At 38.2% G+C, this 27843-nt stretch overlaps 3 protein-coding genes and 2 long non-coding RNA genes across 14 annotated transcripts; 1 reads left to right on the top strand and 4 right to left on the bottom strand.

The window, feature by feature from the left end:
* Window positions 1-231: 231 nt before the first annotated feature.
* Window positions 232-1006, bottom strand: LOC139194005 (uncharacterized). The gene is made up of 2 exons (XR_011578664.1): window positions 865-1006; window positions 232-758 (listed from the first exon to the last, which is right to left on the bottom strand). It is a non-coding gene; the product is annotated as an uncharacterized lncRNA (long non-coding RNA).
* Window positions 1007-1093: 87 nt separating this feature from the next.
* On the bottom strand, window positions 1094-24824 carry LOC103418677 (putative disease resistance RPP13-like protein 1). Of its 10 annotated transcripts, none has more exons than XM_070818022.1 (6): window positions 20790-24804; window positions 2059-2077; window positions 1881-1967; window positions 1489-1760; window positions 1281-1404; window positions 1094-1155 (listed from the first exon to the last, which is right to left on the bottom strand). In XM_070818022.1, the coding sequence occupies exon 1, from the start codon at window positions 24690-24692 to the stop codon at window positions 20826-20828; it is 3867 nt and encodes a 1288-aa protein (XP_070674123.1). In that variant the 5' UTR covers window positions 24693-24804; the 3' UTR covers window positions 1094-1155; window positions 1281-1404; window positions 1489-1760; window positions 1881-1967; window positions 2059-2077; window positions 20790-20825. The 10 variants fall into 10 exon arrangements, with proteins under 10 accessions (XP_070674123.1, XP_070674124.1, XP_070674130.1 ...); XM_070818023.1 differs by having other exon boundaries at window positions 2059-2084; XM_070818029.1 differs by lacking the exons at window positions 1094-1155; window positions 1281-1404; window positions 1489-1760; window positions 1881-1967; window positions 2059-2077 and adding exons at window positions 19748-19907; window positions 20235-20506; window positions 20611-20697 and having other exon boundaries at window positions 20778-21416; window positions 21508-24804.
* Window positions 2107-3678, bottom strand: LOC139194324 (putative disease resistance protein At3g14460). Its single transcript, XM_070818631.1, has one exon. The coding sequence runs from the start codon at window positions 3676-3678 to the stop codon at window positions 2107-2109; it is 1572 nt and encodes a 523-aa protein (XP_070674732.1).
* On the bottom strand, window positions 5981-10203 carry LOC139187545 (putative disease resistance RPP13-like protein 1). Its single transcript, XM_070818632.1, has 2 exons — window positions 9293-10203; window positions 5981-9167 (listed from the first exon to the last, which is right to left on the bottom strand). Exons 1-2 carry the CDS (start codon window positions 10201-10203, stop codon window positions 5981-5983), a joined length of 4098 nt encoding a protein of 1365 aa, XP_070674733.1.
* LOC139194368 (uncharacterized) lies at window positions 11557-12110 on the top strand. Its single transcript, XR_011579093.1, has 2 exons — window positions 11557-11681; window positions 12052-12110. It is a non-coding gene; the product is annotated as an uncharacterized lncRNA (long non-coding RNA).
* Window positions 24825-27843: the final 3019 nt, after the last annotated feature.

Here is a 27843-nt window from a genome sequence, read left to right on the forward strand (position 1 = left end):
TTTCATCCTCTATCTTTACGCAAGGAATGCGAGATATGTTTCTCCAATCTTTTCCCTTCTTGTTCTGATACCACTTCTTCAGAGAAGGACATCCCCAGATGCTCAGATAAGAAAGAGATGCCAGCAAACCCTCTTCTGGCAGGAATTCGAGACTCTCGCAGATTGAAATTGTAGCTGTTGAAGAGAAGTGAGATGCTCAAGTCCCTTTCGTCCAGAGATTTCAGATTTGAATGTATAGAGATCCAGAGATTGTGAAGAGTGGCAGGGAGCAGCTGTTCCCGGAGCAACATCTCCAACGGATCCTTGCTTCCTTGGATCCGAAATTCTTGAAGAGAGGCAAGTCCTTGCAATCCCCACTCCACTGAAGGCCTCAGTCTCTCACAATTTTCGATCCAAAATGTTTGTAGGGTGGGAGGCAAACCCCCTAGTGCAGGTGACACCAGATTTGGAAGATTTTGTATCCACAAATGTTGAAGCGCGGTGAGGGTGTGCATTTGGGCCAGCAACAACTTCAAATTCTCGCATTTGGCTGCACAGTCCTGCCAACAACAATAACTTCAACGCAGAATAATGCTTCTCCTTTTGCTACAGTCCTGCCAAAGATAGAGTGGAATTAGATCCACTTCCACAGCAGCAGCCTCCAAATCAGCCGCCATAGGCAGCCAACGACGTAGTGTCATGGCCTAAAATGTACGTGGTAGAGAAAAATGAACCCCCGTGCGCGCACTTGGCTGCACAGGCAGCAACAAAGTGTGTGGCTGCATATGAATCAGAAAAACAATGAATGGACCCCTTAGCGACTGGGAAATCCTGCTATATGCTATCATGTACATGAAGCACTACCACGGTTGAGTTGCTACTTACCAAGAAGGTTTCTAAATTTGAGAGCCCGCTGCTCCAACTTTCACCATCAAACTTGGGTTAAGGCTTATCATCATCTATTTCTCCACGGCATCTTCCACTAGAGCAGTTAACGAATCAAATGATTACCTGCATATATAGTGAGCAAATCTGCAATGTTCAGATAATTTTTTTCTTCGTTTGTTAACTTGCTACATCACACACACTAATATATAGAAAACAAACCTCCAAGTCCAGATGCAACTTTGAATATTCTCTTGATTGCTCATGAAATCCACAATGGTGAGAAGAATGCTAATATATAGAAAACAAGCCAACAAATACGTTAGTCCCATCGTGTTGTCCTGACTGATTGCATAGTTGAATTACATTGATCCATAAAGGAAGAACAAATTACACTCAAGTGTTCAACTACTTACACTGAAATCTGTAGGCGCAGCAGCTAGCCACCAAGTCTATTTACACTGGCATTCTAGCAAGCGGTGCCAATAAGCCCTGCTCTCTTCATCCATGGTGTTTGTAGACAAAAATATGTGTATGCAGCTACCACAAGATGACAGAGGCATTGAAAGATGAGTAAGCATTCCGCCATATGGAAACTGCAGCAGTATATATATACACAAGTACCTGAGTGGTTGATGTAAGCTAACATCGTTTTCCCTCTGATAATCCTATCTTCACAGTTCAACAGTTTTCTCTCTGGACCGACGAAGTCCCACATACATTCAATCTTTATATAGCTGTTCAAGAGAGCTGAGGTCAAGAGGTCCCTGTCCTGGAAGGAATTGCGAGAGTGGGAGGTGTTGAAAGTCCATTTCCATCCAAAATATTTCAAAATTGACGGTCCAGAAAATCAGAGCACCATTTGATAATCCCATCTTTACAGGTTTGCTTGCTCGCTGCATCAATTAAACCGATATATCTGTTAGTCCCATCACACCTTAGTCCCATCACATCTACCAGAAGATTACAGTTATGGTGCAAACGGGATAAGTATGAGAAATCATCCAGGGATTTACCTCTTGTCATGCAGGAGAATCATATATATCGACCCCAAGTAGTTCCACAGTATCAGACTACAAAAAGTTCACTCCCCTCGCACTCTCCTGTAATTTCATCGGAATTGGACTCTGAAACTCTAATTTAAGCTGGAATATTGCCGAGGACAATCAATTTAATAATAAATAAAAAAAGTACCTGGCTTTTGTCTTGAGAGTTGAGAGTTGGCGAGAGTGAAATGAAAGCTCATATGGTGATTTCATGATCTATCTGTATGCAAGGAATGCGAGCTATGTTTCTCCAATCTTTTCCCTTCTTGTTCCCATACCTCTTCTTCAGAGAAGGACAACCCCGGATCATCAGATAAGAAAGAGATGCCGGCAAACCCTCTTTTGGCAGGAATTTGAGACTCTCGCAGCCTGAAATTTGTAGCTGTTGAAGAGAAGCGAGGTGCTCAAATCCCTTTCCGTCCAAAGATTTCAGATTCGATACATCATAGATTTGGAGAGTGTGAAGAGTGGCAGGGAGCAGCTGTTCATTGAGCAACGTCTCCACCAGATCCCAGTTACGGATATCTAATCTTCCTAGGTTGGGAGGCAAACCCCCTTGTGCAAATGACACCACATGTGGAAGACACTCTATCTCCAAACGTTGAAGGGCGGTGAGGGTGTGCATTCGGTCCGGCAACAACTTCAAATTCATGCAATACCTTACTGAAAAGAAAGTCAGGTTGGGAGTGGGCAATCCCCCTTCAGGAAAAGAGACAAGATTTGGAAGATTGGATATCGACAAATCTTGGAGGGCGGTGAGGGTGTGCATTCGGTCCGGCAACAACTTCAAATTCATGCAATACCCTACTGAAAAGAAAGTCAGGTTGGGAGTGGGCAATCCCCCTTCAGGAAAAGAGACAAGATTTGGAAGACTGGATATCTCCAAACGTTGAAGGGCGGTGAGGGTGTGCATTCGGTCCGGCAACAACTTCAAATTCTCGCAGTTGTAGACATGAAAGAAAGTGAGGTTGGGAGTGGGCAATCCCCCGTCGGGAAAAGAGACAAGATTTCGACATCCCCAAATAGACAGGGAGTTGAGATGGCTGAGATTTTCATCTGCTCCTCCTTCAACTGAAAGAGATTCCAGATTCTGACAACCAACGATAGAAAGAGAAGAAAGGTTGGGGAAAATGCCCAAAGGGAACGACCTCAGAGAATCACAGCTCTTGAATAGAAGCAAAGACTGAAGGGAAGTCAATTTGGCCATCATCTCACGTGATAGGAATTCTACTTTCTTGCAATTTACTAGATGGAGTGACGTCAGCGGGGTGGGCAGACCATTTGTAGGGAACGACAAGAGTGAGGAACATTCATCTAAACTCAAACTTTGAAGACGATTGCTGTTGTGCGCCAACCACTCTTTCCCACCAACAAATTTAATAAAAAGCATCTGAAGCGACGGCAGCGTGTCCGTCGACTCTAGTAACAATGAGAGACCCGGGCATCCCATTATTGTCAGTTTTTCAAGAGATCCTCGTAAGGACTCCGTGTTCAGGGTATTACTGGCCCTGTTTTCATGTAGAACCTCACATTTGTAGACATCAAGTGTTTTCAAGGAAGGAAGATGAGTAGGCAAGTCTCCTATCAGCTTCGGACACTCTCTTAATATCAGCTCCTGAAGACGAGGGAAGTCTGGACTTTCACCCCCACTTGGACTAGGCTGCCATTCCTCCCACTCTGGCATCTCCCGAAACTCTAGCTTCTCTAAACATTGAAATGGTTGATTTCCCCCGTACAACTCACCACCAACACTCTTAACAACTTTCATCCTTTCTACGTAGAGCTCTTTCAGAGCAGGTAGCTGACCAGCTGGTGGCAATCATGAAACACCCCAACCCCATTTTATTTAAAAATTGTTTTAAAGCCTTAATTGGTGAGCCCGTGGGGCCCACCTTGTTTTATTTTATGTTTTCTGGTCTCCCTCTCTCTTCTCTCAGTTCTCTCTTCTCCCTCACCTCTCCCGTGTATCTCTCTTCTCCCTCACCTCTCCCGTGTATCTCTCTCTCCCTCACTCTCTCGGCTCTCTCTATCTCCACCCCTCGGAGAGTTTTTCTTACCAACAAGCATTACCATCGTCTTTATCTCGTCGCTACGAACTCAACCATAGTCTTGGCATCTTGGAAGTCGAACCACGAAGCCCCGTACACGAGCTCCGGAGAGCACCGCCCCTTTCGAGGGCATTTCCGGCCAAACCACGACGAGTTGGCCGGCGTGCAAGGTATCAATCTCTTCGTCTCGTCGAGTACTATAACTTTCCTTTTTGTTTCACTCAATTTCATTGAGTATTGAAGAAGTTATACTCATTTGAAATCTTACCCAGTTTCCGGCGAGTCCGACGGCTTTCGAGGCATTTTCCGGCCAAACCACGGCGAGTTAGACGTCGTGTGAGGTACCATTATTTTCTTCTCTTCAAGGGCTACAACTTTCGTTTTTGTCTCACTTGATTTCGTTGAGTAGTGACAAAGTTATAGCCGTTCAAAGATGGGTAGTTTTCCGGCCGAATCTCCGGCCTTCTTCTTCGGCAAAACCAGGCCTCTCAGGCCCTTTAGAAAACCCCACGGGCCTTAAGCCCGTTATATCTTAGCCCATTAGACCCCAGCCCCTTTTCTTTTAAATTTGTTCTTGTTCTTTTTAAAACCCAAAGGCCTCGGGCCTTATTTTGACGGGCATTGGGCCAGTATCCTTTAAAGGGCTTAAAGCCCTGTCCTTTAATAAGGCCTTAGGGCCTTTGTGAAGTGTTGTGAGGGCTGCCCTAGTGCAGCCCGTGTGTGTGTGTGTGTTTTAGGGTTTGTGTAGTGTGTGTGTGTGTTGTGTGTGAGTTTGGGATTAAGCCCAAACCACCCATTTTCACCCTAAACCCTTTTAACCCAAAAACCTTAGAATTCCAAAACCCAATAAATCCTAATCCTAATTAACCTAAACCTAAACCTTAATCCAGATTTCAAGCCTAAAACCCGTTAGACCTAATTTGACCGTTCACCCCCGGTCAACGTTAACTTTAGGGTTGACTTTTCGAGGTTTCGTCCAGGACCTCTCCTAGGCTAATTTCGACGTCCTGGACCCGTTTTTGAAGTCCGTTTTCCCAAATTCAATTGTTAAAATAGAGTTTTATTAATTGGACCCTTTATGTGCTTAGAGGCAATTATTGGTGACGTTTTCTTGTTCGTTAGTTTGCGTGGCTCTTCGGCGGCTAAGTACTGTGAGTGGACCCCTTCAAAAGCATGTTTTAATAGTAGAAATGCATACATGAAATGCATGATTTAATGATTACGTTTTATGAAACATTTTGAGATAACATGCTTACTGAGGCTACCTTGAATTATTACTATTTTTCCTATAACCCGTGTTCTTATAGAATATCTGATGGATGACGATATGATATTTAGAACATGTTTCGAACACCTCTTTATAGTATAGATGATGGATGACTTTATACTATGAAGTTGTTTTTCAATATATGTATGTTCAATGGTTTTGTACTTACCTAGTGGTCCTTTCCGCTACGGGACGTAGGGATAGATTCCGGTCCGTCCCGGGCGACGGTTTGGTGTTGGCATAGGGCCTGGAGTGTGTTTCCTCTGGCTATTTAGCGCAGGGACGGGGAGCCGGCATGGGGCCTGAAGTGTATTTTCCTCTGACTGTCTGCTCAGAGACGGGGAGCCGGCATGGGGCCTGCAGGTTATCGGACAATTCACTAGTGATTATTATATATGAGTTATGATTTGAGATACTGCACATCATGCTAGGTTTCGGAAAACCTATGTTCATCATTATATATTTGTTTTCATAAACCTGGGGGTTAGTATATTGATAACTGTTTTATTATATATATATATATCAACTTGGTCCACTCATGTTTGTTTTGCGCCCCCTTCAGGATTTAGGATCGAGGCGTACAATCTCGACAATCAAGGCACTTCCGCATCGGCATCTTCGAGTCCTCTTGGTGTGGGACTCATTCTTTTATTTATTCCATTTTATATCATTCTTTTAGTGTTCTAGTTAGTTGTATGCTCTGAACACGTTCCTTAAATGCATATTCCTTATTCTTTTACATTTATAAGTTTTATCTATCCTTTATTTTCAGCAATTACACTCAATAAATGGCTTTCGTCACCCTCGGGTGTCGGCCAGCACGTGACCATCCTGATATTCCGAGGATATCGGGATCGGGACGTGTCAAATGAACTGCAATTACCACAGTCACTGAGACGCATCACTTGTAAGTTGGAGAAGGACGAGTCTCCCACCCAATTCGGGAAACTGATTCCGCCATAACACCTGATGGTTAGTTTCACCAAATTTACCGAAGGTTGAAGTCTTTCGAGCACGTATATCTCTTTTACGGAATCATTGGAAACTACATCACCCCATGACAACTCTACCTCGTTAACATCTTTCTTATCCTTCAGCAAGGCATCAATAGCACCAACTACATTTTGCAGATTCAAGATAGAAATTTTTCCTCCAAGGTGTGACAACTCCCTTAGCTCTGCAATGCTTGACCCAGTAGATTTCCCCAACACAAAAGCTGTCAGTGTTCTCAAACTTTTTAGTCTACCGATATGCACCGGCATCTCTTTTATTTTAGTTTCACCAATATCAAGATGACGCAAATGAATCAATTTCCTCATGTATGCAGGCAATTCAACAAGAAAAGAACAACCTAACAACAATAGAGTTTGTAAATTGTAGAGAGTACACACTGTATCTGGTAACCTTTTAATTGTCGTATAAGAGAGATCAATGTAGCGCAAGTGCATGTGGTTACCAATGGAATCAGGTAAGTGAGTGATATTTATATACCCTACTGAAAAGAAAGTCAGGTTGGGAGTGGGCAATCCCCCTTCAGGAAAAGAGACAAGATTTGGAAGACTCCGTATCAATAAGGTTTGAAGGGCGGTGAGGGTGTGCATTCGGTCCGGCAACAACTTCAAATTCACGCAATGGTCTACTGAAAAGTAAGTCAGGTTGGGAGTGGGCAATCCTCCGTCAGGAAAAGAGACAAGATTTGGAAGACTGGATATCTCCAAACGTTGAAGGGCGGTGAGGGTGTGCATTCGGTCCGGCAACAACTTCAAATTCTCGCAGTTGTAGACATGAAAGAAAGTGAGGTTGGGAGTGGGCAATCCCCCGTCGGGAAAAGAGACAAGATTTCGACATCCCCAAATAGACAGGGAGTTGAGATGGCTGAGATTTTCATCTGCTCCTCCTTCAACTGAAAGAGATTCCAGATTCTGACAACCAACGATAGAAAGAGAAGAAAGGTTGGGGAAAATGCCCAAAGGGAACGACCTCAGAGAATCACAGCTCTTGAATAGAAGCAAAGACTGAAGGGAAGTCAATTTGGCCATCATCTCACGTGATAGGAATTCTACTTTCTTGCAATTTACTAGATGGAGTGACGTCAGCGGGGTGGGCAGACCATTTGTAGGGAACGACAAGAGTGAGGAACATTCATCTAAACTCAAACTTTGAAGACGATTGCTGTTGTGCGCCAACCACTCTTTCCCACCAACAAATTTAATAAAAAGCATCTGAAGCGACGGCAGCGTGTCCGTCGACTCTAGTAACAATGAGAGACCCGGGCATCCCATTATTGTCAGTTTTTCAAGAGATCCTCGTAAGGACTCCGTGTTCAGGGTATTACTGGCCCTGTTTTCATGTAGAACCTCACATTTGTAGACATCAAGTGTTTTCAAGGAAGGAAGACGAGGGAAGTCTGGACTTTCACCACCACTTGGACTAGGCAGCCATTCCTCCCACTCTGGCATCTCCCAAAACTCTAGCTTCTCTAAACATTGAAATGGTTGATTTCCCCCGTACAACTCAACACCAACACTCTTAACAACTTTCATCCTTTCTACGTAGAGCTCTTTCAGAGCAGGTAGCTGACCAACTGGTGGCAATGAACTGCAATTACCAGAGTCACTGAGACGCATCACTTGTAAGTTGGAGAAGGACGAGTCTCCCACCCAATTCGGGAAACTGATTCCGCCATAAAACCTGATGGTTAGCTTCACCAAATTTACCGAAGGTTGAAGTCTGTCGAGCACATATCTCTCTTTTACGGAATCATTGGAAACCACACGACCCCATGACAACTCTACCTCGTTGAGATTTTTCTTATCCTTCAGCAAGGCATCAATAGCACCGACTACATTTTGCAGATTCAAGATAGAAATTTTTCTTCCAAGGTGCGACAACTCCCTCAATTCTGCAATGCTTGACCCAGAAGATTTCCCCAACACAAAAGCTGTCAATGTTCTCAAACTTTTTAGTCTACCCATATGCACAGGCATCTCTTTTATGTTAGTTCCACCAATATCAAGATGACGCAAATGAATCAATTTCCTCATGTCTGCAGGTAATTCAACAAGAGAAGAACAACCTTTCAACAACAGAGTTTGTAAATTGTAGAGGGTACACACTGTATCTGGTAACCTTTTAATTGTCGTATAAGAGAGATCAATGTAGCGCAAGTGTATGTGGTTACAAATGGAATATGGTAAATGAATGATGTTTTTGTATCTTGATAATGAAAATGCCCGTAAACATTTTTGTGCTGGTAGTAAATCATCTAGAACCTTGTTGCTTACATATTCATGATCCCAACGGTAATATGGTGCTAAAGACGCTGGAAAGAAGGTACGCAAACACTTGACTCCTTCTAGTGGCTCAAATTTTGGAGATGTATCAAATTTTCCTCGCATATACGACAAGTGGCGAACTCTTTCAGGAACTTCATGTGAATTTTTCTGATCCAACCTTAAACAAAACTCTCCAGACACAAACATAGCCAAGTCATTGATAAGATCATGCATTGTGAAACTTGGTTGATCCAATCTTGGTCTTTGAAATAGTGAACGCGATAACAGTTCATTAAAGTACCTTTCACCAACCTCCTCCATTGCTTTCTCGCTCTCTGATTGTGGAATTAAACCTTCTGCCATCCATAGTAGAATTACATTTTCTTTTTCAAATTCATAGTCTTTTGGAAAAATTGAGCAATAAGCAAAGCATCGTTTCAAGTGAGCTGGAAGATAGTGGTAGCTCAATCTTAGAGAAGGAAGAACACTATCAGCATGTGGTGGATCCCAAAGATTGCTATTCAATATGTGATTCCATTCCTTGTAGTCTAGGTTGCAACTTAAGAGACCCCCTAGTGTTTTTGCAGCTAGAGGTAAACCATTGCACTTACGTGCAATTTCCTTACCAATTTCAACCAAGTCTGGATGTGCACCGTGGTTTTCATTTCTAAATGCATGTTTTGCTAGTAACAACCAACAATCTTCATCCGACAATTTTTCTAAGTCGTGAATAGGAATAGTATTATTGTGCACGATGGATGCAACAAGTCTACTCCTTCTTGTTACAATCACCTTGCTTCCCTTTGCCCCATACGTGAAAAGAGTTCGTGCCGATCCCAGTCACCATAGTTTTCATTCCAAAGGTCATCCAGGACAAGTAAGAATCTCTTTCCTATCAATTGTTGCCTTAGTTGAACTTCAAGGGAATTCATCTCCAAATTGTCACAAGGCTTTTTAGTGATTTCCTCAATAAGGGTCTTAATAACCCTCAAACCCTCATACTGTTCGGAAACACAAACCCAAGCATTAGTATCAAAATGCTCTGTAACTTGTTCATCGTTGTAAAGGAGTTGAGCAAGAGTTGTCTTACCAACCCCGCCCATACCGAATATAGGGACTACAGAAAAATTACTGCTACTTTCATTGTCAGAAAGCAACAGTAGAGCTTTTAACTTTTCTTTATCTCCATCCCTTCCATAGGTACAAAATCCATCCTCAACAACAGAGGTTGTGGGAGTTCTTCGTGAAACCTTGCCCCCAACAACACCTCCTATAAGACGGAGGATATCTATTTGATTTGCAAGGTCTTCCAACTTGTTGAATAAAACTTCTATCCTACCATTCATGCCTTTATAATTAAAAGGTTTACGAGAGGTAGAAAGGAAGTTCAACACCTGGGTTTTCTTAGTCTGATCTTTCGCCTTGCAACGCGAAGCTTCAGTATCAATCTCATCCACCAAGTCCTCGGCATCCATCACAGCATGTTTGAGCTCGTCAAGCCACATCCCGACGTCACGGTCGACAATCTGCTTCTCCTCTGCGTCGTTGAGCACTGCTTTGAGGGTCATCAACTTCACCTTCAGTCTGCCCACGAGTGAATGGTCGAGTCTTCTTGCCCGGAGGAAGTCTATGAACTCTCCAGAAATCTTCTCGCACAGCACCTGGATTGAACCGGAGAGCAAAGCCTCTCCAACCAAAGCCATTTTCTCTTCTGGCAAAATGACTAATTTTGATCAAGTATTCGAAGTTGGAAAACTGAGAATTCTGCTTGGCAAAGGCTGTTAAGATTACTTCATGACTGGTGAGACGACTTGATATTTTTCTTGGTCAATAATGCAGTGGACCACACGCGGCAAACATAAAGTAGAAAGTGGTGGAGGTTGGAAAACGTTACCATCCAACATTAATTTATTAATTATTTTCTTCCATAAAAAAATCGTTGTTGGTCATGAAAATTGGTGGAGGTTGGAAAACATTACATCAAACATTAATTTATTTGTTACTTTCTTAACTATGTGGGAGAAATTTTTAATTGTGACGGAAACACGGATGTACATTACGTGTTTTTATACAAATGATGAAAAATTTTAATTTTTAAGTTATTAATCTTTTAACACACATAACTCACCATTTATATAAAAACACATTATGTACCACTTCGTGTAACAATCACACTGAAAAATCTTTCCTCTTGGATGACAGTTTTTGATTTGAGTGCATCTTCACATGTGGGACAAAGTAAAAAAAACATGGCTGATAAAGAGGAACACAATTCAAGATTCTATCTTCCTAATCAGAACATCTCACAATTCCCATATAATGGCCAATAATAGCTCACAAATACAAACACAAGCAGAAGAACAATAAAGAGCGATAACTACTCTAAATTTTCTGAATTCTCCTATTATTTTCATTGCTTTTGTAATTTTAGTTTGATAATAAGAGAGACTACTGCGGCTGCTATGTAAACGTAGACACATTTTTCAAACTCCGTAAATATTGTGTTTTATTTCTTTTATATTATACTTTACATATTATACATATACTAAAACCCAAACTTGGGTGCACTGTTTTTCACTGTTCATGAACAGTAAAATGACGGAAATGCCTTCCAAATTTTTCCCATCAGCAGTATCTTTTAGCTTTTCTACAGTACATTGACGATTCTGCCCTTGAAAACCACGCGTCTGTCATTGGTGGTTCTTCCACTCCATTTCTACTCCGCCTTTTCTTTGGGTTCCCTTCTCTCTCTCTCTCACCATTTTCAGCTTTTCCTTATTTTGGAGCCTAGGTTTTTTCTCTCTCCCACGCCCTTCGTTGTTTTCGCTATCCGTCCTTCACGTCTTTGTCTCGCCGATTATTCACGGCCGTTTTCTTCTCGGAAAACTAACGATCTCTGGTGAGTTTTTTTGCAGTTCTTGCCGTGTCTCATTTCAATTTTTTTTTTCGTTGTTTGGGTGTGGCTTTGCGATGCGGTTTGATTTTTGGTTTCAGGAAAAGTTATCGATGCGATCTAAGGTGTTTTGGTGAGTTTTCTGCTTTTCTGATTGTATGTTGTTTGATTCTTTTTTCGTGCTTTGGGTCTGCCTTTCTGATCTGCTTTCATATTTGGTTTCAGCAAAAGAAGTTGTTTGAATTTTGGCCTTTCTGTCTGCAACCTTGCAAGCTGTTTGCGATCAAGGTATTTAACTTTTTTTTTTTTTTTTTGGTGTTGGTTATTTCTCCGATGATGGTTTGTTTGACTGGTCAGAAACTGAAATAAATAAATTATGAGATTTAAACTGAATTATGCTTCATTTAATTAAATCTTTGGTTTTGTTGGGTTGTCATTGTTTGCCCTGTTCTAAACTTATATGTCTTGGGTTGTCAATTTTTTTCGGTTGTCATTTTTTCCTTTTATTTTCTGCTGGAAGCACTATTATATTCATGCTAATTTTGATGAAAAGGAAATGTGTGTTTAATTGAAGGATTAAATATGTATGAAGCAGGACATAGTATGCTATAATACATTTTTCCTTTTATTCTCTGTTTCTTCGTTGTCAATTTCATAGGATTTGGGTTTGGGCAGATCAATCCTGCAAACCGCTTCAATAACATGTCTTGGAACTCAATTGGCCACTATCAGCGCAGCCTCCATATTCTTGGTAATACACCAGAACCAATCATCTCATGGCTTGAAAAGGAGGGAAAGACTAATCCAGGGCCATGACATAGCATTAACTCATCAGACATAATCAACGTTTGGAAATGCTTTGTCTTATTTTTTTATTTGATTAACAATTCAAACTTATCTTTATATTTATTAGTATCTTGATTTCCTTGACAATTCAACCATATCTTTTTTGTGTTTCTGTTTTTCTGGGTGTTTAATTTTATTTGAATTTCTTAATTTGTTCAAAGGATGCTTTGGTTAGTGGCCATCTTATTTAATTTTTTTTTTTTCTTTTGGTTTTTTAGCACCAATGGTATTGGTGAATTGTGAAGAGGTTTGTATGGGTTCATATATCTTAAACATGTAGTGAGAAGTGAGGGTTTTGTTTTAGTATTTTAGATAATTTGAGGAACATGTAGATACTATGATTTGTGGTTGCTTTCTTAAACCATGATAAAGCAGTCCATGTAATTTTAACATAGATATAATTTTTTATCTAATGCATGAGTATATGAAATGTTAATACGATAAGATTTAAAATGCAAAGAGAGACAATGAACCATGTTTGATATTTTGTTTGTGTTGGTTGTTTTAAATTTGAGCTTTTTTGAGTTGGATTTATGTGTTTTGTTTAAGATATCATTTTTGGTTTATGAATGGTTTGCCAGTGCAAAAGTTTGCATATTTTTTTATGGTTGGATTCATGGGTTGTCTTAAGCTTTGAAGTTCTTAGTTTTTATCAAGAAATTTAATTTGGGTTTCATTTATTTGTGAAACTAGCACTTTTTTTGTGAAGATTTTCAGTAAATGATTGCTTATTTGGCTTTAAATTTGATCTCTTTAAATTTCCAGGTTGTCCTAGACTTTTTCAACAGTGCAGAGTTGTCTTCGGCAGAACTCGATAGCAACTCTAGGTCAGTCTGAATTGCCAGTAGATATGATTTTTCTTTAATTTATTCATCTTCTTTCGAATTTATGTGCAAATATTTTTGAAGCCCAAGTGATTCAAAGTTCAAATTTATTTGTAAAGTATAAGTGTGGGTGTGGACACCCAATATGACTTTTACATGGTGTTGCTATCTTCTATTTGACAGAATTATATTGGGGACTGTCTAAATTTTGGTTTTAGCTGCAGATGAAGCGAAATCAAAAGGTTATAAATTAGAGGTATAATTTAATTATTATATTTGATGCATCATTTGATTAAATGAATATAGTAGGAACATTGATTTGACGTATGTGCTTTCGTAAGGAAAACTGAATTTTGTGTGTTTATAAGTGTGTATATACTCAATATTTATTTTAATTACAATGGAATTGACTGAAAATTATGGAGAATTAGTGTCAGTTTACACACATAAAGAAATAGAATGAAAATGTAAGTAAAGAAAAATTAGAATGTAATACATAATATCTTTATCTCTGTGTGTGTGTGTGTGTGTGTGTGTGTGTGTGTGTAAGGGATTGATGACTAAATGTGCTACGTGAAGAGATTGCTTATTTCGTTAGTTAAGGGCAGCACTTGATAGAAGCATAACCAAACCCAGGTAAGAGTCACATTTTGGTTGCCTTCCTATCCTTATTTTTTGTATTTTTCACTCAGCTCTATGTTGTTAACTGCAAATTTTGGTATTTTGTTCCCTTTAGTTTTATCTGCTAATTATTGTTCTACGAATTGTATTCTTCAGTTAATTAATGATTAACTAAAATGTCCCAAAAAAAAAAAAATCAAGCATTACAATGTTCAGGATGATAATTTACATCCAATATGATCATTAGCCAATCGAGAACCTAATTTGGGAATTGGGTTTTAAAGTTTTAATAGTTTTGTTGTGTGTAAATTTCTTGCTTTGCCTACCAAGAATCTAAAAACTAAAGGCTTAGTTATTTTCCCCAAATGGTTTTCAATTTGTTGTAGGTAAACAAGAGCTACTGGACTATTATGCACAGGGGAATGGAAGGAAAGAAAAAATTCAAGCTTTTAATACAAATTGGAAATTGAGAGACACTAAACAAACGATAGGTAAAATTGACCACTACTTTCTTTCCGTTTAAATATAAATCAATTGATTAAGTCTGTGTTTTAAAATGAAGTTTCAATTGTTTTCAAATTCTAACAACGATCTCCTATGCTTTAAGATAATCTATTTAGAGTTTTGATCCACTTTTAATTACGCAGAATTTCAATTTTTTTTTCATATAAAGTTTCCATTTTGCTTGAGTAAGAGAAGAAGCTTTAATTTGGGTTTACAATTTTTCCCTTTGTAGATTTTCAAAGTAGGACCAAGCTTTAAAAAGGCACTTCAGGTTCTGGAATTATTATTATTATTATTATTTATTTTTTGTTAAGCTTTGTTATATCAGGTTCTAAATTGCGCATACCATTTCTTTAAATTAGAGAAAATTAAGCACGATCTTGCTTATATGCATATTGTTATTTTAAGAAACAATTTTGTTTGTCTTTTCTATAATAAGAACAGCAATTTACTTTTGGGTTTCGTTCTTAACTGATTTATGAATTTATGCCCAAGTCTAATCTACTCCAAAGACAGGCTGAGCAAAAGGAGGAACGTTTAAGCAGGTATGTGTACTATGTGTTTTATTCGTTCTTAACTTCATTGTTGGTTTCTGTACTATTTTTCTGTGTCTAAAAATTTGAAATAAATATGATCTATTCACTATTGATTCTCATTCCAAGTTTTTTCCACAGAAAATAAAATAACAAATAAATATTTTGTTTCCCTTCTTCTACTTTGTTCTTTTGCAGCAAAACAAGCATGATTTTGTTGGTACTGCTTATTTAGGGAAGCAACGGTTTCATATTGTGAACTGTTTTGCGTGTTTATCACTTTATTCTTTATGGTTTCAATTTCCTAAATGAAGTTTGACATGTATGGAATTTCACAATTTACAACCATAAACTTCATTTCTCCCACGGACCTTTTTTGTTCCTTATTGTTGATAGAGTTGTAAATAAATTTGCACTATGTAAATAGTATTGTCTACTGTATATACATATATATATAATTTTTTTAGAATATCTATGTGTTATACAATTTTCATTCCCGCAGCAACGTGCGGGCATCCTTGCTAGTATTATCGATTTCACAACAAATCCAGTTTATTTTTTACATTTTCTAAGAACTATTTTATGAAGTGACCAGATGGGCCTTAGTGATTTTGGATTGGACAAAGCTCATGGATTATGACGAGAGCCCAGTTTCTACACTAACAGTTTGGAAGTTGGAAGTATAGAGGGTTTGATGTGAAACCGAGGGCTTTGCTCTCCTGCACATTTAGTTAAATCTCAATTGTTAGTCGTAAAAAAATATGTGCGAAGGAAAACTTCCATTGAAGCCAACAGCCCAAACAAGTATTGACGGAGAGATGTAAAATTAAAAAAAAAAAATGCTATAATTGGATCTCAACATTTTCCCCTTGTCTTAATAAAAGAGTAGAAAAAACCATCATGAGTAGTAGAGTGGTCAGGGACGAAATCTAGATTTATGTCTCACACGATACATTCAGGGTTCGATTCTTAACATTGGTGAATCACACAATGATGATCAAGGAGGCTAAAATATCTCTGCAAGTCTTATCGGTACCCGAAAGAATAACAGTTGTGGCCAACAACTGATTCCCCTTTTAAAAATAAATAAAAAAAATTAAAAGAATAGAAAACGTTGGGGTAAATTAGAGCAAGACTATGTGCTTTAAATATTCGATAATTGATAAATTTTTCTGAAAAAAAAAAGTAATAGTTTTATTAGACTGTCCAATGTGATTTGATAATTGATAAATAAATAAATGAAATGTGCTTTGTCTGTCTTCCATTGTTGTAACGGTTACATTTGGATCTTTGACCCATATGATATGATCACATGGCCTCCACCATCCTCTTGTGACGATTGAAATCTCCAAAACCAAATCTTGGTACCACTCTATGTATTCTACTCCAATTTAAAAAGCTCTATCTTAATCTTCCTGTAAAAAAAATATTAAGAAACTTTCCGGCGTGACTTCAACGCTATGTAGCATTTATTGTTACGAGTGTATTAGTGTTTAGATTTAATTTTTATAATTATCATAATTTTAATTTTTTTATTCTGATTATCTATTTTCTGTACCACTCACTACTATATGCTTTTTGAAGAAAAATTGAAAAGTTTGTACTTTTTCTTTCTCTGCCAATCTGTCTATGTATTCAACATTCATGGAACCATTCAAGTTTAGGATTTGGTTTTGCATCGGCAATGCACTTTACATCATGAGGAATTTAATTATGGGAGAAATATTTCAATGTGCTTAAACATTACTTGGTATATCAAGTGTAATAATATAATTGGTTGAAATTTTTTTTCTTTTCAAGTTTCTAATCCAATTGTCTTGTTACACTTGGTATAACAAGTCGTGTTTCTGACACATTGATAAATCTCTCCACACATCAGGGGCCTAAAATCTATCAATCTTGTTACACTTGGTATAACTTCTATAATTATTATAACTTTAAATAAATCCTCTATTTATAACCGTTGAATAAAAATCCAATAGTCCACGTGTGTTTGTTAAAAGCATCCGCTTCCTATGCTCAGACAGGATGCAATTCCCGGACCACACACGGCAAACATAAAGTAGTAATTGGTGGAGTTTGAAAAACACAGTAAAAATAATCACGCAATACATTTGGATCTCAACATTTTGGACAAGGATTGCCTGCCTCCCACTTCTGGTGTTCTGTGCTCTCTTGTTTATGTGATCACGGTTAAGCCACGTCAACATTTTGTATTACTATTCATTTTTATCTTATTATATCTATAAAAAAATAATATAAAATATTGATGTGGCTTAACCATGACCACACAAAACAAGAGGGCACGGAAAAAGCATCGGAAGTGGAGGGCAGACAATCCTTGTCTATTTTTCAATATGATATGATCACATGTCCCCACCATCCTCTTGTCACCATCGTCTTGTCACCATCTTGTCATTATTTCTACTTTGGTTCTAATTCCAAGGGGAACATCTTCATGTGAAAAATGATGTAAAAGTTTCGGGCAGGACCTCAATGTTAGGTTCAATTTCTACAATTATTATTTACATTTTATACTTTTAATCTCAACCACTTATTTTCTACAACACTCGTTACCACGTGCTATGGAAAAAAAAATTGAAAAGTTTCTTACTTTTTCTTGCTTTGCCTATATTTTCAACATTTATGGGACCATTCGTGTTTAGGATTTGGTTTGCCTATATATTCAACATTCATGGGGTCATTCTGCTTTGCCTATATTTTCTTGCGTTAACCAATTTTGAGTCAAGGTTAACATGTTTTTGCACAAAACTAACTCGAGCTGCATAATCGAATTTGATGCCGCATAAATTATACAAAAGTATACATTTATCGCTCCTTAATTTAGATTAATAGTGCGTTCTCTCTTTTACATCTAAATTTGAAGTTCTATTCTTATCTTTGTAATTTAGATGAGTTTAATATAAATTATCTTATAGTTTGTTAAAAAACCCACTTCATAAATAAGTAAATGAAATATGTTTAAACGCAAATATGTAACAAAAACAATGGAAAAGAATAAGTACAAATGTTTATGGAAGCAAAGATCTTGAAAACATATATACTCCACAAAATCTAGCACGAGAGTGTTGAGCCTAGATAATATAACCTCCTCCCCAATACTAATTTATAGTTGATTTATTTTGTGGTTTAGCTAAAATCGCTAATTCTCATTATCATTGCACAAATAAATAAATAAAGAGTAAATTGTAGCAATAGTCCTTCTCCTTTAATCAAATTGGTTAAAGTTGGGGGACCATTACTCTAATTGAGTTAAAGTTAAGAGATCATTTCTCTAATTGGATTAAAGTTATGGGACCAATGGTAATTAATTTTTAGCCGATGGACCATAGATGCACGTTTTGATGGGTTGAGGAACCAATGGTAATGGATTTGTAGTTGAGGGACCATGGCTGCACGTTTTGATGAGTTGAGGAACCAATGGTAATAGATTTGTAATTGAGGGATCATTGCTCCAATTGAGTTAAAGTTAAAGAATCATTACTACAGTTTACTCATAAATAAAACAAAGGCAAGAAGAGATTTGAAATATTGCAAAAGAATTATTATTGGTACTCTAAAAAAATCATTGTGCATTCGTGCAACAAAGTTATCAAGGATGGATTGAGTGCACGATGATTTTCTTTTGCTAATAACAAATTCCTAAAGTGGATCTCATTGAGTTAAAGTTAAAGAATCATTATTACAATTTACTCATAAGTAAAACAAAGGCAAGAAAATATTTGAAATATTGCAGAAGAATTATTATTGGTACTCTAAAAAAATCATTGTGCATTCGTGCAACGAAGTTATCAAGGATGGATTGAGTGCATGATGATTTTCTTTTGCTAATAACAAATTCCTAAAGTGGATCGCATTATTAATATTGCTTTGGAAAGAATTTCTGTTCTCTATATCTTCTACATATATAAAGTCAAAAGGAAAAGCAGGTGAAACATTTAATATTCCAAAATTGACCTTTTTATTTCAGGTTATATAAAAGTGAAAAAGTAAGGACATGATGGTAAATCCAGGCAAGGAGAGAAAGTGGAGGAAAAAACTAGAACGTGCTTCGAGAAAGAAATCGTATTTGAAGCATCCGTTTGGTTGCCCAGCCAAAAAAAATACAAATGAGGTTTTAACAAAATACCCGGTACTGTTTATTTTTAAAGAAAAATTATATTTTTACCTAATTAGCACTATTCACTATACCTTTAAAAAGGGTTTTTCGTTAAAAGAAAAGTTTTTTTGAACTTTTCGTTAGTTTTCCTAAAAAAAAAACCACAATTAAATCTACAAACAACGAAAATTTGAAGCATGAAGTACGAACCAATAAGTGGAAATGTGACACTAATGTTAGCAAACTTTATGGTCTTCAATCTTGATAATTTATGCGCACATTGGAATCCATACTTCATATTTCACTTGTATTTGTTGATCTCTTGGCACATCTATACTAAATTGTTTGGTATTAGCCGTTTTGTTTGATTCATATTTCAAATTTGTAAGTAGCAAGAGTATAGTAAATAAAATATCAAAAATAAAATAAACATTTGAAAATAGTGCCAAGCACATGTAAATATACATTTGTAAGTCACGCATAGCACGCTTGATTAAAGACCTTTAATTCATATACCATTGTTAGCACACCTGATTAAATGCCTCTAATCCATGTACCAATTGTTAACAATGATAAAGAACTAACGCAACACATTTTAGGGGGGGATAACGCCTATGATTAAAAAAATGCCTAACAAGCATGCAGAGAGGCTAGTTTAGAGTAAATAAAGAAGACTGTACATACGCAAATGTGGGATAAACTAGGGGTGGATATGGGCCATGCCAGACTCAAAATTGAAGCAAACGGATCGGACCCGTTTGTAAATGAAATGTGGCAGGGCAGGGCGGTTCTTGTTAGCTGAGAAATGAAACCGGACTTAACCTGGTTCGTTTGAAACCAACCGATTCCTAGAGGTCTACGGGTCATTTTTTTTATATAAATTTTTTGTGAATAAACTATGACTGTTGTGCTTGAAGTATAAGCTGGTGTGCTTGAACAAAATAGCTGTTGTGCTACAAGTAAAAGCACAATAAATTATAGTGGAGTAGCCTACCATCACTTTTCAATTTTCATGAGTTCCAAGTGAGCCGAAGGCAAAAGGCTAACAGTCAGCCAAAATGCCCAACTGAAAATATAGAAAAGAAAGTACACAAACAGCAAGTTACAAAATGATTGTCCCTTAAACCAAATCATGGTGACTGCAAATTGCCACAAGCCAACTTGCAAATTTGAATTCTTCAAATCTAGAAGACAATCTTAACTCCATGCAACCTCCCTAATAAAATTAAATCAATCACAAAACCCTAATAGCAATTGATTAACATGAGATTAATAAATTTCATCGAAATATGTGTTTGTAGACAAAAATATGTGTATGCAGCTACCACAAGATGAAAGATGAGTAAGCATTCCGCCATATGGAAACCGCAGCAGTATATATATACACAAGTACCTGAGTGGTTGATGTAAGCTAACATCGTTTTCCCTCTGATAATCCTATCTTCACAGTTCAATAGTTTTCTCTCTGGACCGACGAAGTCCCAAATACATTCAATCTTTATATAGCTGTTCAAGAGAGCTGAGGTCTAGAGGTCCCTATCCTGGAAGGAATTGCGAGAGTGGGAGGTGTTGAAAGTCCATTTCCATCCAAAATATTTCAAAATTGACGGTCCAGAAAATCAGAGCACCATTTGATAATCCCATCTTTACAGGTTTGCTTGCTCGCTGCGTCAATTAAACCGATATATCTGTTAGTCCCATCACATCTACCAGAAGATTACAGTTATGGTGCAAACGGGAGAAGTATGAGAAATCATCCAGGGATTTACCTCTTCTCATGCAGGAGAATCATATATATCGACTCCAAGTAGTTCCACAGTATCAGACTACAAATAATTCACTCCCCTCGCACTCTCCTGTAATTTCATCTGAAACTCTGATTTAAGCTGGAATATTGCTGAGGACAATCAATTTAATAATAAATAAAAAAAAGTACCTGGCTTTTGTCTTGAGAGTTGAGAGTTGGAGAGAGTGAAATGAAAGCTCATATGATGGTGATTTCATCATCTATGTTTATGCAAGGAATGCGAGCTATGTTTCTCCAATCTTTTCCCTTCTTGTTCCCATACCTCTTCTTCAGAGAAGGACAGCCCCGGATCCTCAGATAAGAAAGAGATGCCGGCAAACCCTCTTTTGGCAGGAATTTGAGACTCTCGCAGCCTGAAATTTGTAGCTGTTGAAGAGAAGTGAGGTGCTCAAATCCCTTTCCGTCCAAAGATTTCAGATTCGATACATCAGAGATTTCGAGAGTGCGAAGAGTGGCAGGGAGAAGTTGTTCATTGAGCAACGTCTCCACCAGATCCCAGTTAACGATAGATAATGTTTGTAGGTTGGGAGGCAAACCCCCTTGTGCAAATGACACCACATTTGGAAGACACTCTATCGACAAATGTTGAAGGGCGGTGAGGGTGTGCATTCGGTCCGGCATCAACTTCAAATTCACGCAATGGTCTACTGAAAAGTAGGTCAGGTTGGGAGTGGGCAATCCTCCGTCAGGAAAAGAGACAAGATTTGGAAGACTGCCTATCAATAACCTTTGAAGGGCGGTGAGGGTGTGCATTCGGCCCGGCAACAACTTCAAATTCTCGCAGTTGTAGACATGAAAGAAAGTGAGGTTGGGAGTGGGCAATCCCCCGTCGGGAAAAGAGACAAGATTTGGACAGTACCTGATATCCAGGGAGTTGAGATTTTCATCTGCTCCTCCTTCAACTGAAAGAGATTCCAGATTCTGACAACGCATTATTCGAAGAGATGAAAGGTTGGGGAAAATGCCCAAAGGGAACGACCTCAGAGAATCACAGCTCTCGGATAGATGCAAAGACTGAAGGGAAGTCAAGTTGGCCATCATCTCACGTGATAGGAATTCTAATTTCTTGCAATTTTGTATACTGAGCGACGTCAGTGTGGTGGGCAGACCATTTGTAGGGAACGACAAGACTGAGGAACATTCATATAAAGTCAAACTTTGAAGACGATTGGCGTTGTGCATCATTTGCGCCGACCACTCTTTCCCACCAACAAATTCAATACCAAGCTTCTGAAGCGACGGCAGCGTCTCCGTCGACTCTAGTAACAATGAGAGACCCGGGCATCCTTTTATTGTCAGTTTTTCAAGAGATCCTCTTAAGGGATCCCTGTTCAGGGTATTACTGGCCCTGTTTTCATGTAGAACCTCACAATTGTACACATCAAGTGTTTTCAAGGAAGGAAGATGAGTGGGCAAGTCTCCTCTCAGCTTCGGACACCAACTTAACCTCAGCTCCTTAAGACGAGGAAAGTCTGGACCTTCACCTCCACTTGGACTAGGCTGCCATTCCTCCCACTCTGGCATCTCCCGAAACTCTAGCTTCTCTAAACATTGAAATGGTTGATTTCCCCCGTACAACTCACCACCAACACTCTTAACAACTTTCATCCTTTCTACGTAGAGCTCTTTCAGAGCAGGTAGCTGACCAACTGGTGGCAGTGAACTGCAATTACCACAGTCGCTGAGACGCATCACTTGTAAGTTGGAGAAGGACGAGTCTCCCACCCAATTCGGGAAACTGATTCCGCCATAAAACCTGATGGTTAGCTTCACCAAATTTACCGCAGGTTGAAGTCTTTCGAGCACATATCTCTCTTTTACGGAATCATTGGAAACCACACGACCCCATGACAACTCTACCTCGTTGAGATCTTTCTTATCCTTCAGCAAGGCATCAATAGCACCGACTACATTTTGCAGATTCAAGATAGAAATTTTTCCTCCAAGGTGCGACAACTCCCTCAGCTCTGCAATGCTTGACCCAGTAGATTTCCCCAACACAAAAGCTGTCAGTGTTCTCAAACTTTTTAGTCTACCCATATGCACGGGCATCTCTTTTATTTTAGTTTCACCAATAACAAGATGACGCAAATGAATCAATTTCCTCATGTCTGCAGGCAATTCAACAAGAGAAGAACAACCTTTCAACAATAGAGTTTGTAAATTGTAGAGAGTACACACTGTATCTGGTAACCTTTTAATTGCCGTATAAGAGAGATCAATGTAACGCAAGTGCATGTGGTTACCAATGGAATCAGGTAAGTGAGTGATATTCATATATCTTGATAATGAAATTGCCCGTAAACATTTTTGTGCTGGCAATAAATCATCTAGAATCTTATTACTTACATATCCACCATTCCAACTATAATGTGGTGGTAAAGACACTGGAAAGAAGGTATGCAAATACTTAACTCCTTTTAATGGCTCAAATATTGGAGATGTATCAAATTTTCCTCTCATATATGACAAGTGGCGAACCTTTTTAGAAACTTCGTGCGAATTTTTTTGATCCAACCTAAAACAAAACTCTCCAGACACAAACATAGCCAAGTCATTAATAAGATCATGCATAGTGAAACTTGGTTTATCCAATCTTGGTCTTTGAAATAGTGAACGCGATAACAGTTCATTAAAGTACCTTTCACCAACCTCCTCCATTGCTTTCTTGCTCTCTAATTGTGGAATTAAACCTTCTGCCACCCATAGTAGAATAGCATTTTCCTTTTCAAACTCATAGTCCTTTGGAAAAATTGAGCAATAAGCAAAGCATCGTTTCAAGTAAGCTGGAAGATAATGGTAACTCAATCTTAGAGAAGGAAGAAGACTATTAGGGTGTGGCAGATCCCATAGATTACTATCCAATATGTGATTCCACTCCTTGTAGTCTAGGTTGCAACTTAAGAGACCCCCTAGCGTTTTTGCAGCTAGAGGCAAACCGTTGCACTTACATGCAATTTGCTTACCAATTTCAACCAAGTCTGGATGTGCACCGGGGTTTTCATTTCTAAATGCATGTTTTTCCAGTAACGACCAACAGTCTTCATCCGACAATTCTTTTAAATCGTGAATAGGAATAGTATTGTGCACGATGGCTGCAACACGTCTGCTCCTTGTTGTTACAATGACTTTGCTTCCCTTTGCCCCATACGTGAAAAGAATTCGTAGACGCTCCCAGTCATCATAGTTTTCATTCCAAAGGTCATCCAAGACAAGTAAAAATCTCTTTCCACTCAGTTGTTCCCTTAGTTGAACTTCAAGGGAATTCATCTCCAAATTGTCACAAGGCTTTTTAGTGATTTCCTCAATAAGGACCTTAATCACCCTCAAAGCCTCATACTGTTCGGAAACACAAACCCAAGCATGAGTGTCAAAGTGCTTTTTAACTCGTTCATCGTTGAAAAGGAGTTGAGCAAGAGTTGTCTTACCAACCCCGCCCATACCGACTATAGGGACTACAGAAAAATTAATGCCACTTTCATTGTCAGATAACAGCAGTAGATCTTTTAACTTGTCTTTATCTCCATCCCTACCATAGGTATAAAATCCGCCCTCAACAACAGAAGTTGTGGGAGTTCTTTGTGAAACATTGCCTCCAACAACATCTTCTCTAAGACGGAGGATATCTTTTTGATTTGCAAGGTGTTCCAACTTCTTGAATAAAACTTCTATCCTACCATTCATGCCTTTATAATTAAAAGGTTTACGACAGGTAGAAAGGAAGTTCCACACCTGGGTTTTCTTAGTCTGATCTTTCGCCTTGCGACGCGAAACTTCAGTATCGATCTCATCCACCAAGTCCTCGGCCTCGAACACAGCATGTTTGAGCTCATCAAGCCACTTCCCGACGTCGGGGTTGACAATCTGCTTCTCCTCTGCGTCGTTGAGCACTGCACGGAGATTCACCAACTTCATCTTCAGTGTGTCCAGGAGTGAATAGTCGAGTCTTCTTGCCCGGAAGAAGTCTATGAACTCTCCGGAGGCAATCTTGTCGCACAGCACCTGGATGGAACCGGAGAGCAAAGCCTCTCCAACGAAAGCCATTTTCTCTTCTTAGCAAAAGGAGTAATTTTGATCAAGTATTTGGAGTTGAGAAACTGAAAATTATTCTTGGAAAAGCCTGTAAGATTACTTCATGACTGGTGAGACGACTTGATCTTTTTCTTGGTCAATAATGCAGTGGACCACACGCGGCAAACATGATGAAGTAGAAATTGGTGGAGGTTGGAAAACGTTACCATCCAACATTAATTTATTAATTATTTTCTTCCATGAAAAAAATCGTTGCTGGTCATGAAAATTGGTGGAGGTTGGAAAACATTACATCAACCATTAATTTATTTATTACTTTCTTCCCCTTGTGGAATAAATTTTTAGTTGTGACCGGAATACGAATATACACCACATGTTTTTATACAAGAGGTGAAAATTTTTAATTTTTAAGTTATTAACAATTTAACACACATAACCCACCATTTATATAAGGACACATGATGTATCACCTCGTGTAACTGTCAAATCAATAAAAGTGGTCCATGAGATTGTTCATCATCCATTATTTTGGCCATTCTGTTAAAAATTCAGTTAAGTGTTTCGGAGCACTTGGCCGGAAATTTGAGCAAGTTTCAAAGCTTCGTAACTCAATCATTTCTTAACCAAATTCGACTCACAGTATATCAAAATGAAGATCGTAAAGTGTAGACTAAGATTGTACCTATTTGGAAGCCCAATGGTTGCCGTAGATGGCCGGAAAATAGCCTCAAAGTTGCCTGGTCTAAGGGAAAACTTGAAAACTCGCCGGAAACTGGTAAATCGTTCATAACTTCTTCAATACTCAACGAAATCAAGTGATTCAAAAAAGAAAATCATACTTCTTGATGAGACGAAGAGAATGCTACCTTTTTTCGATGCTAAATAGTCGTGGTTTGGTCGGAAAACGGCTCAAAAGTAGCTATCTTGGTCTCAAGTTAGCCATTTTCGAGCCGTTTTCCAGCCAAACCACGGCGATTTAGCCGTCTAAAAATATACCATTCTATTTGTCTCATCGAGAAGTATGATTTTTGTTTTTGAATCACTTAATTTCGTTGAGTATTGAAGAAGTTATGAACGTTTAAAGTTTATCCAGTTTCTGGCGAGTTTTTTAGTTTTTCCTCAAACCAGTCAACTTTGAGGCTATTTTCCGTCCATCTCCGGCAGCCATTGGGCTTCCAAATAGGTATAATCTTATTGTACACTTTCTTATCTTTATGTTGATATATTATGGGTCAAATGTGATTAAGAAACGATTGAGTTACAAAGCTTTGAAAATTGCTCAAACTTCTGGCCAAGAGCTTCATGACACTTAACGGAGTTTTTAACAGAATGATCAAAATGATGGATAGTGGACAATCTCATGGACCACTTTTATTGATTTGAAATGTTAGGGACCAAAGTGATGAGTTATGCAAATCTCAAGGACCATTTTGGCTATTTAGCCTATTTTCTATTCTGATTATTTATTTTCTGTAACACGTACTATATGCTTTTTGAAGAAAAATTGAAAAGTTTGTACTTTTTCTTGCTCTGCCAATCTGTCTATGTATTCAACATGCATGGAACCATTCAAGTTTGGGATTTGGTTTGCATCAGCAATGCACTTTACATCATGAGGAATTTGATTATGGGATAAAATTTTCAGTGTACCTAAAACATTACCCGGTATATCAAGTATAATAATATAATTGGTTGAAAATTTTTTTTCTTCAAGTTTCTAATCCAATTGTCTTGTTACACTTGGTATAACAAACCGTGTTCTTAACACATTGATAAATCTCTCCACACATCAGGAGGCCTAAAATCTATCAGTCTTGTTACACTTGGTATAACGGCTATAAGTATTATAACCTTTAAATGGACATTTCTATTTGTAGCCGTTAAATAAAAATCCAGCGATCCACATGTGTTGATCAGGAGGATCCGCTACTTATGCTCATGAGAGGATCTGCTACTTATTTGGCTGGCGCATGCAGCACACTCGCGACTGTGCATGAGTAGGAGACAAGGGTGCAGACGGCGGGGCCCGCTTATCAGCCCACTTGTGTTCACCCGAATTAGAGCTACGTGGCCCTCCTTAGTGCCGTTGGATTTCCAACGGCTAGTTTTTGTAGACCGTTGGATTTCCAACGGTAAAAAAAAATTAAATTTGACTTTTAAAATGAACCGTCCGATCACAGATCAACGGTCCACGTTTTTTTCACAAAAAATAAAAATAAAAATAATAAAAAAAAGGCCCAACGGTCAGAATTATGACCGTTGGCCACGTGGCAACGCCTTGGCTCCTGGATTTGAATATTTTTCAAATCCAACGGTCCAGATTAATTATCTATATTAAAATTTATTAAAAATTATGAAAAAATACAGAAAAATTATTAAAAAATATAGAAAAGTTTTAAAAAAGTTTTTTTTTCTATAAATACCTAACCCTCATCTTCCACCTTACACCACATTTCAATATTTTCTACACTTTCTACCAAAGCTTTCATATACTTTTTGTATGAAAAAAAAAAACCAAAAAGCTCATCCTTAATGAATTGATCGTTTAGCGGTACACTGATGTGCAAGAGCTATATTGGCACGTAACCCGCCATAATGACTTGATTGAGCACTAGTGGGGATTGCAAAAAGGTGAAGATAATTAAAATAAGCTTGTGGTTGAAGAATAAAGTGTATTTGATGAGTTTAATGTAATTTCATTTTAATGTGTTTTTTTTTTTAGTTTATTTGATGAGTTTATGTAATTTTTTTAGTGTGTTTTTTTTTAAGTTTATTTTAGGGGTGGAGATGTTTTAGCCTATTACTGTTCACTATGGTTTATTACTATTCACTTGAGTAGATAAATGCGCTGGATGTTGGCGCAGAGTATTTAGGTGTGGAATTGCTCTAAAAAGAACCACGCAATAATACATTTGGATCTCAACATTTTTCCATAGGACAAGGATTGTCTGCCCTCTCACTTTCCATGCCCTTCCATGCCCACCTGCTTGTGTGATCACGATTAAGCCACGTTAATATTTTATATTACTATTTATTTTTATCTTATTATCTCTATAAAAGAAATAATATAAAATGTTAACGTGGCTTAACCGTGATCACATAAAATAAAAAAGCGCGAGGGCATGGAAAATGGAAGTGCAAACAATCCTTGTCCTTTTCCATA

Source organism: Malus domestica, chromosome 03, assembly GCF_042453785.1.
Source record: "Malus domestica chromosome 03, GDT2T_hap1".
Lineage (NCBI taxonomy): Eukaryota > Viridiplantae > Streptophyta > Magnoliopsida > Rosales > Rosaceae > Malus > Malus domestica.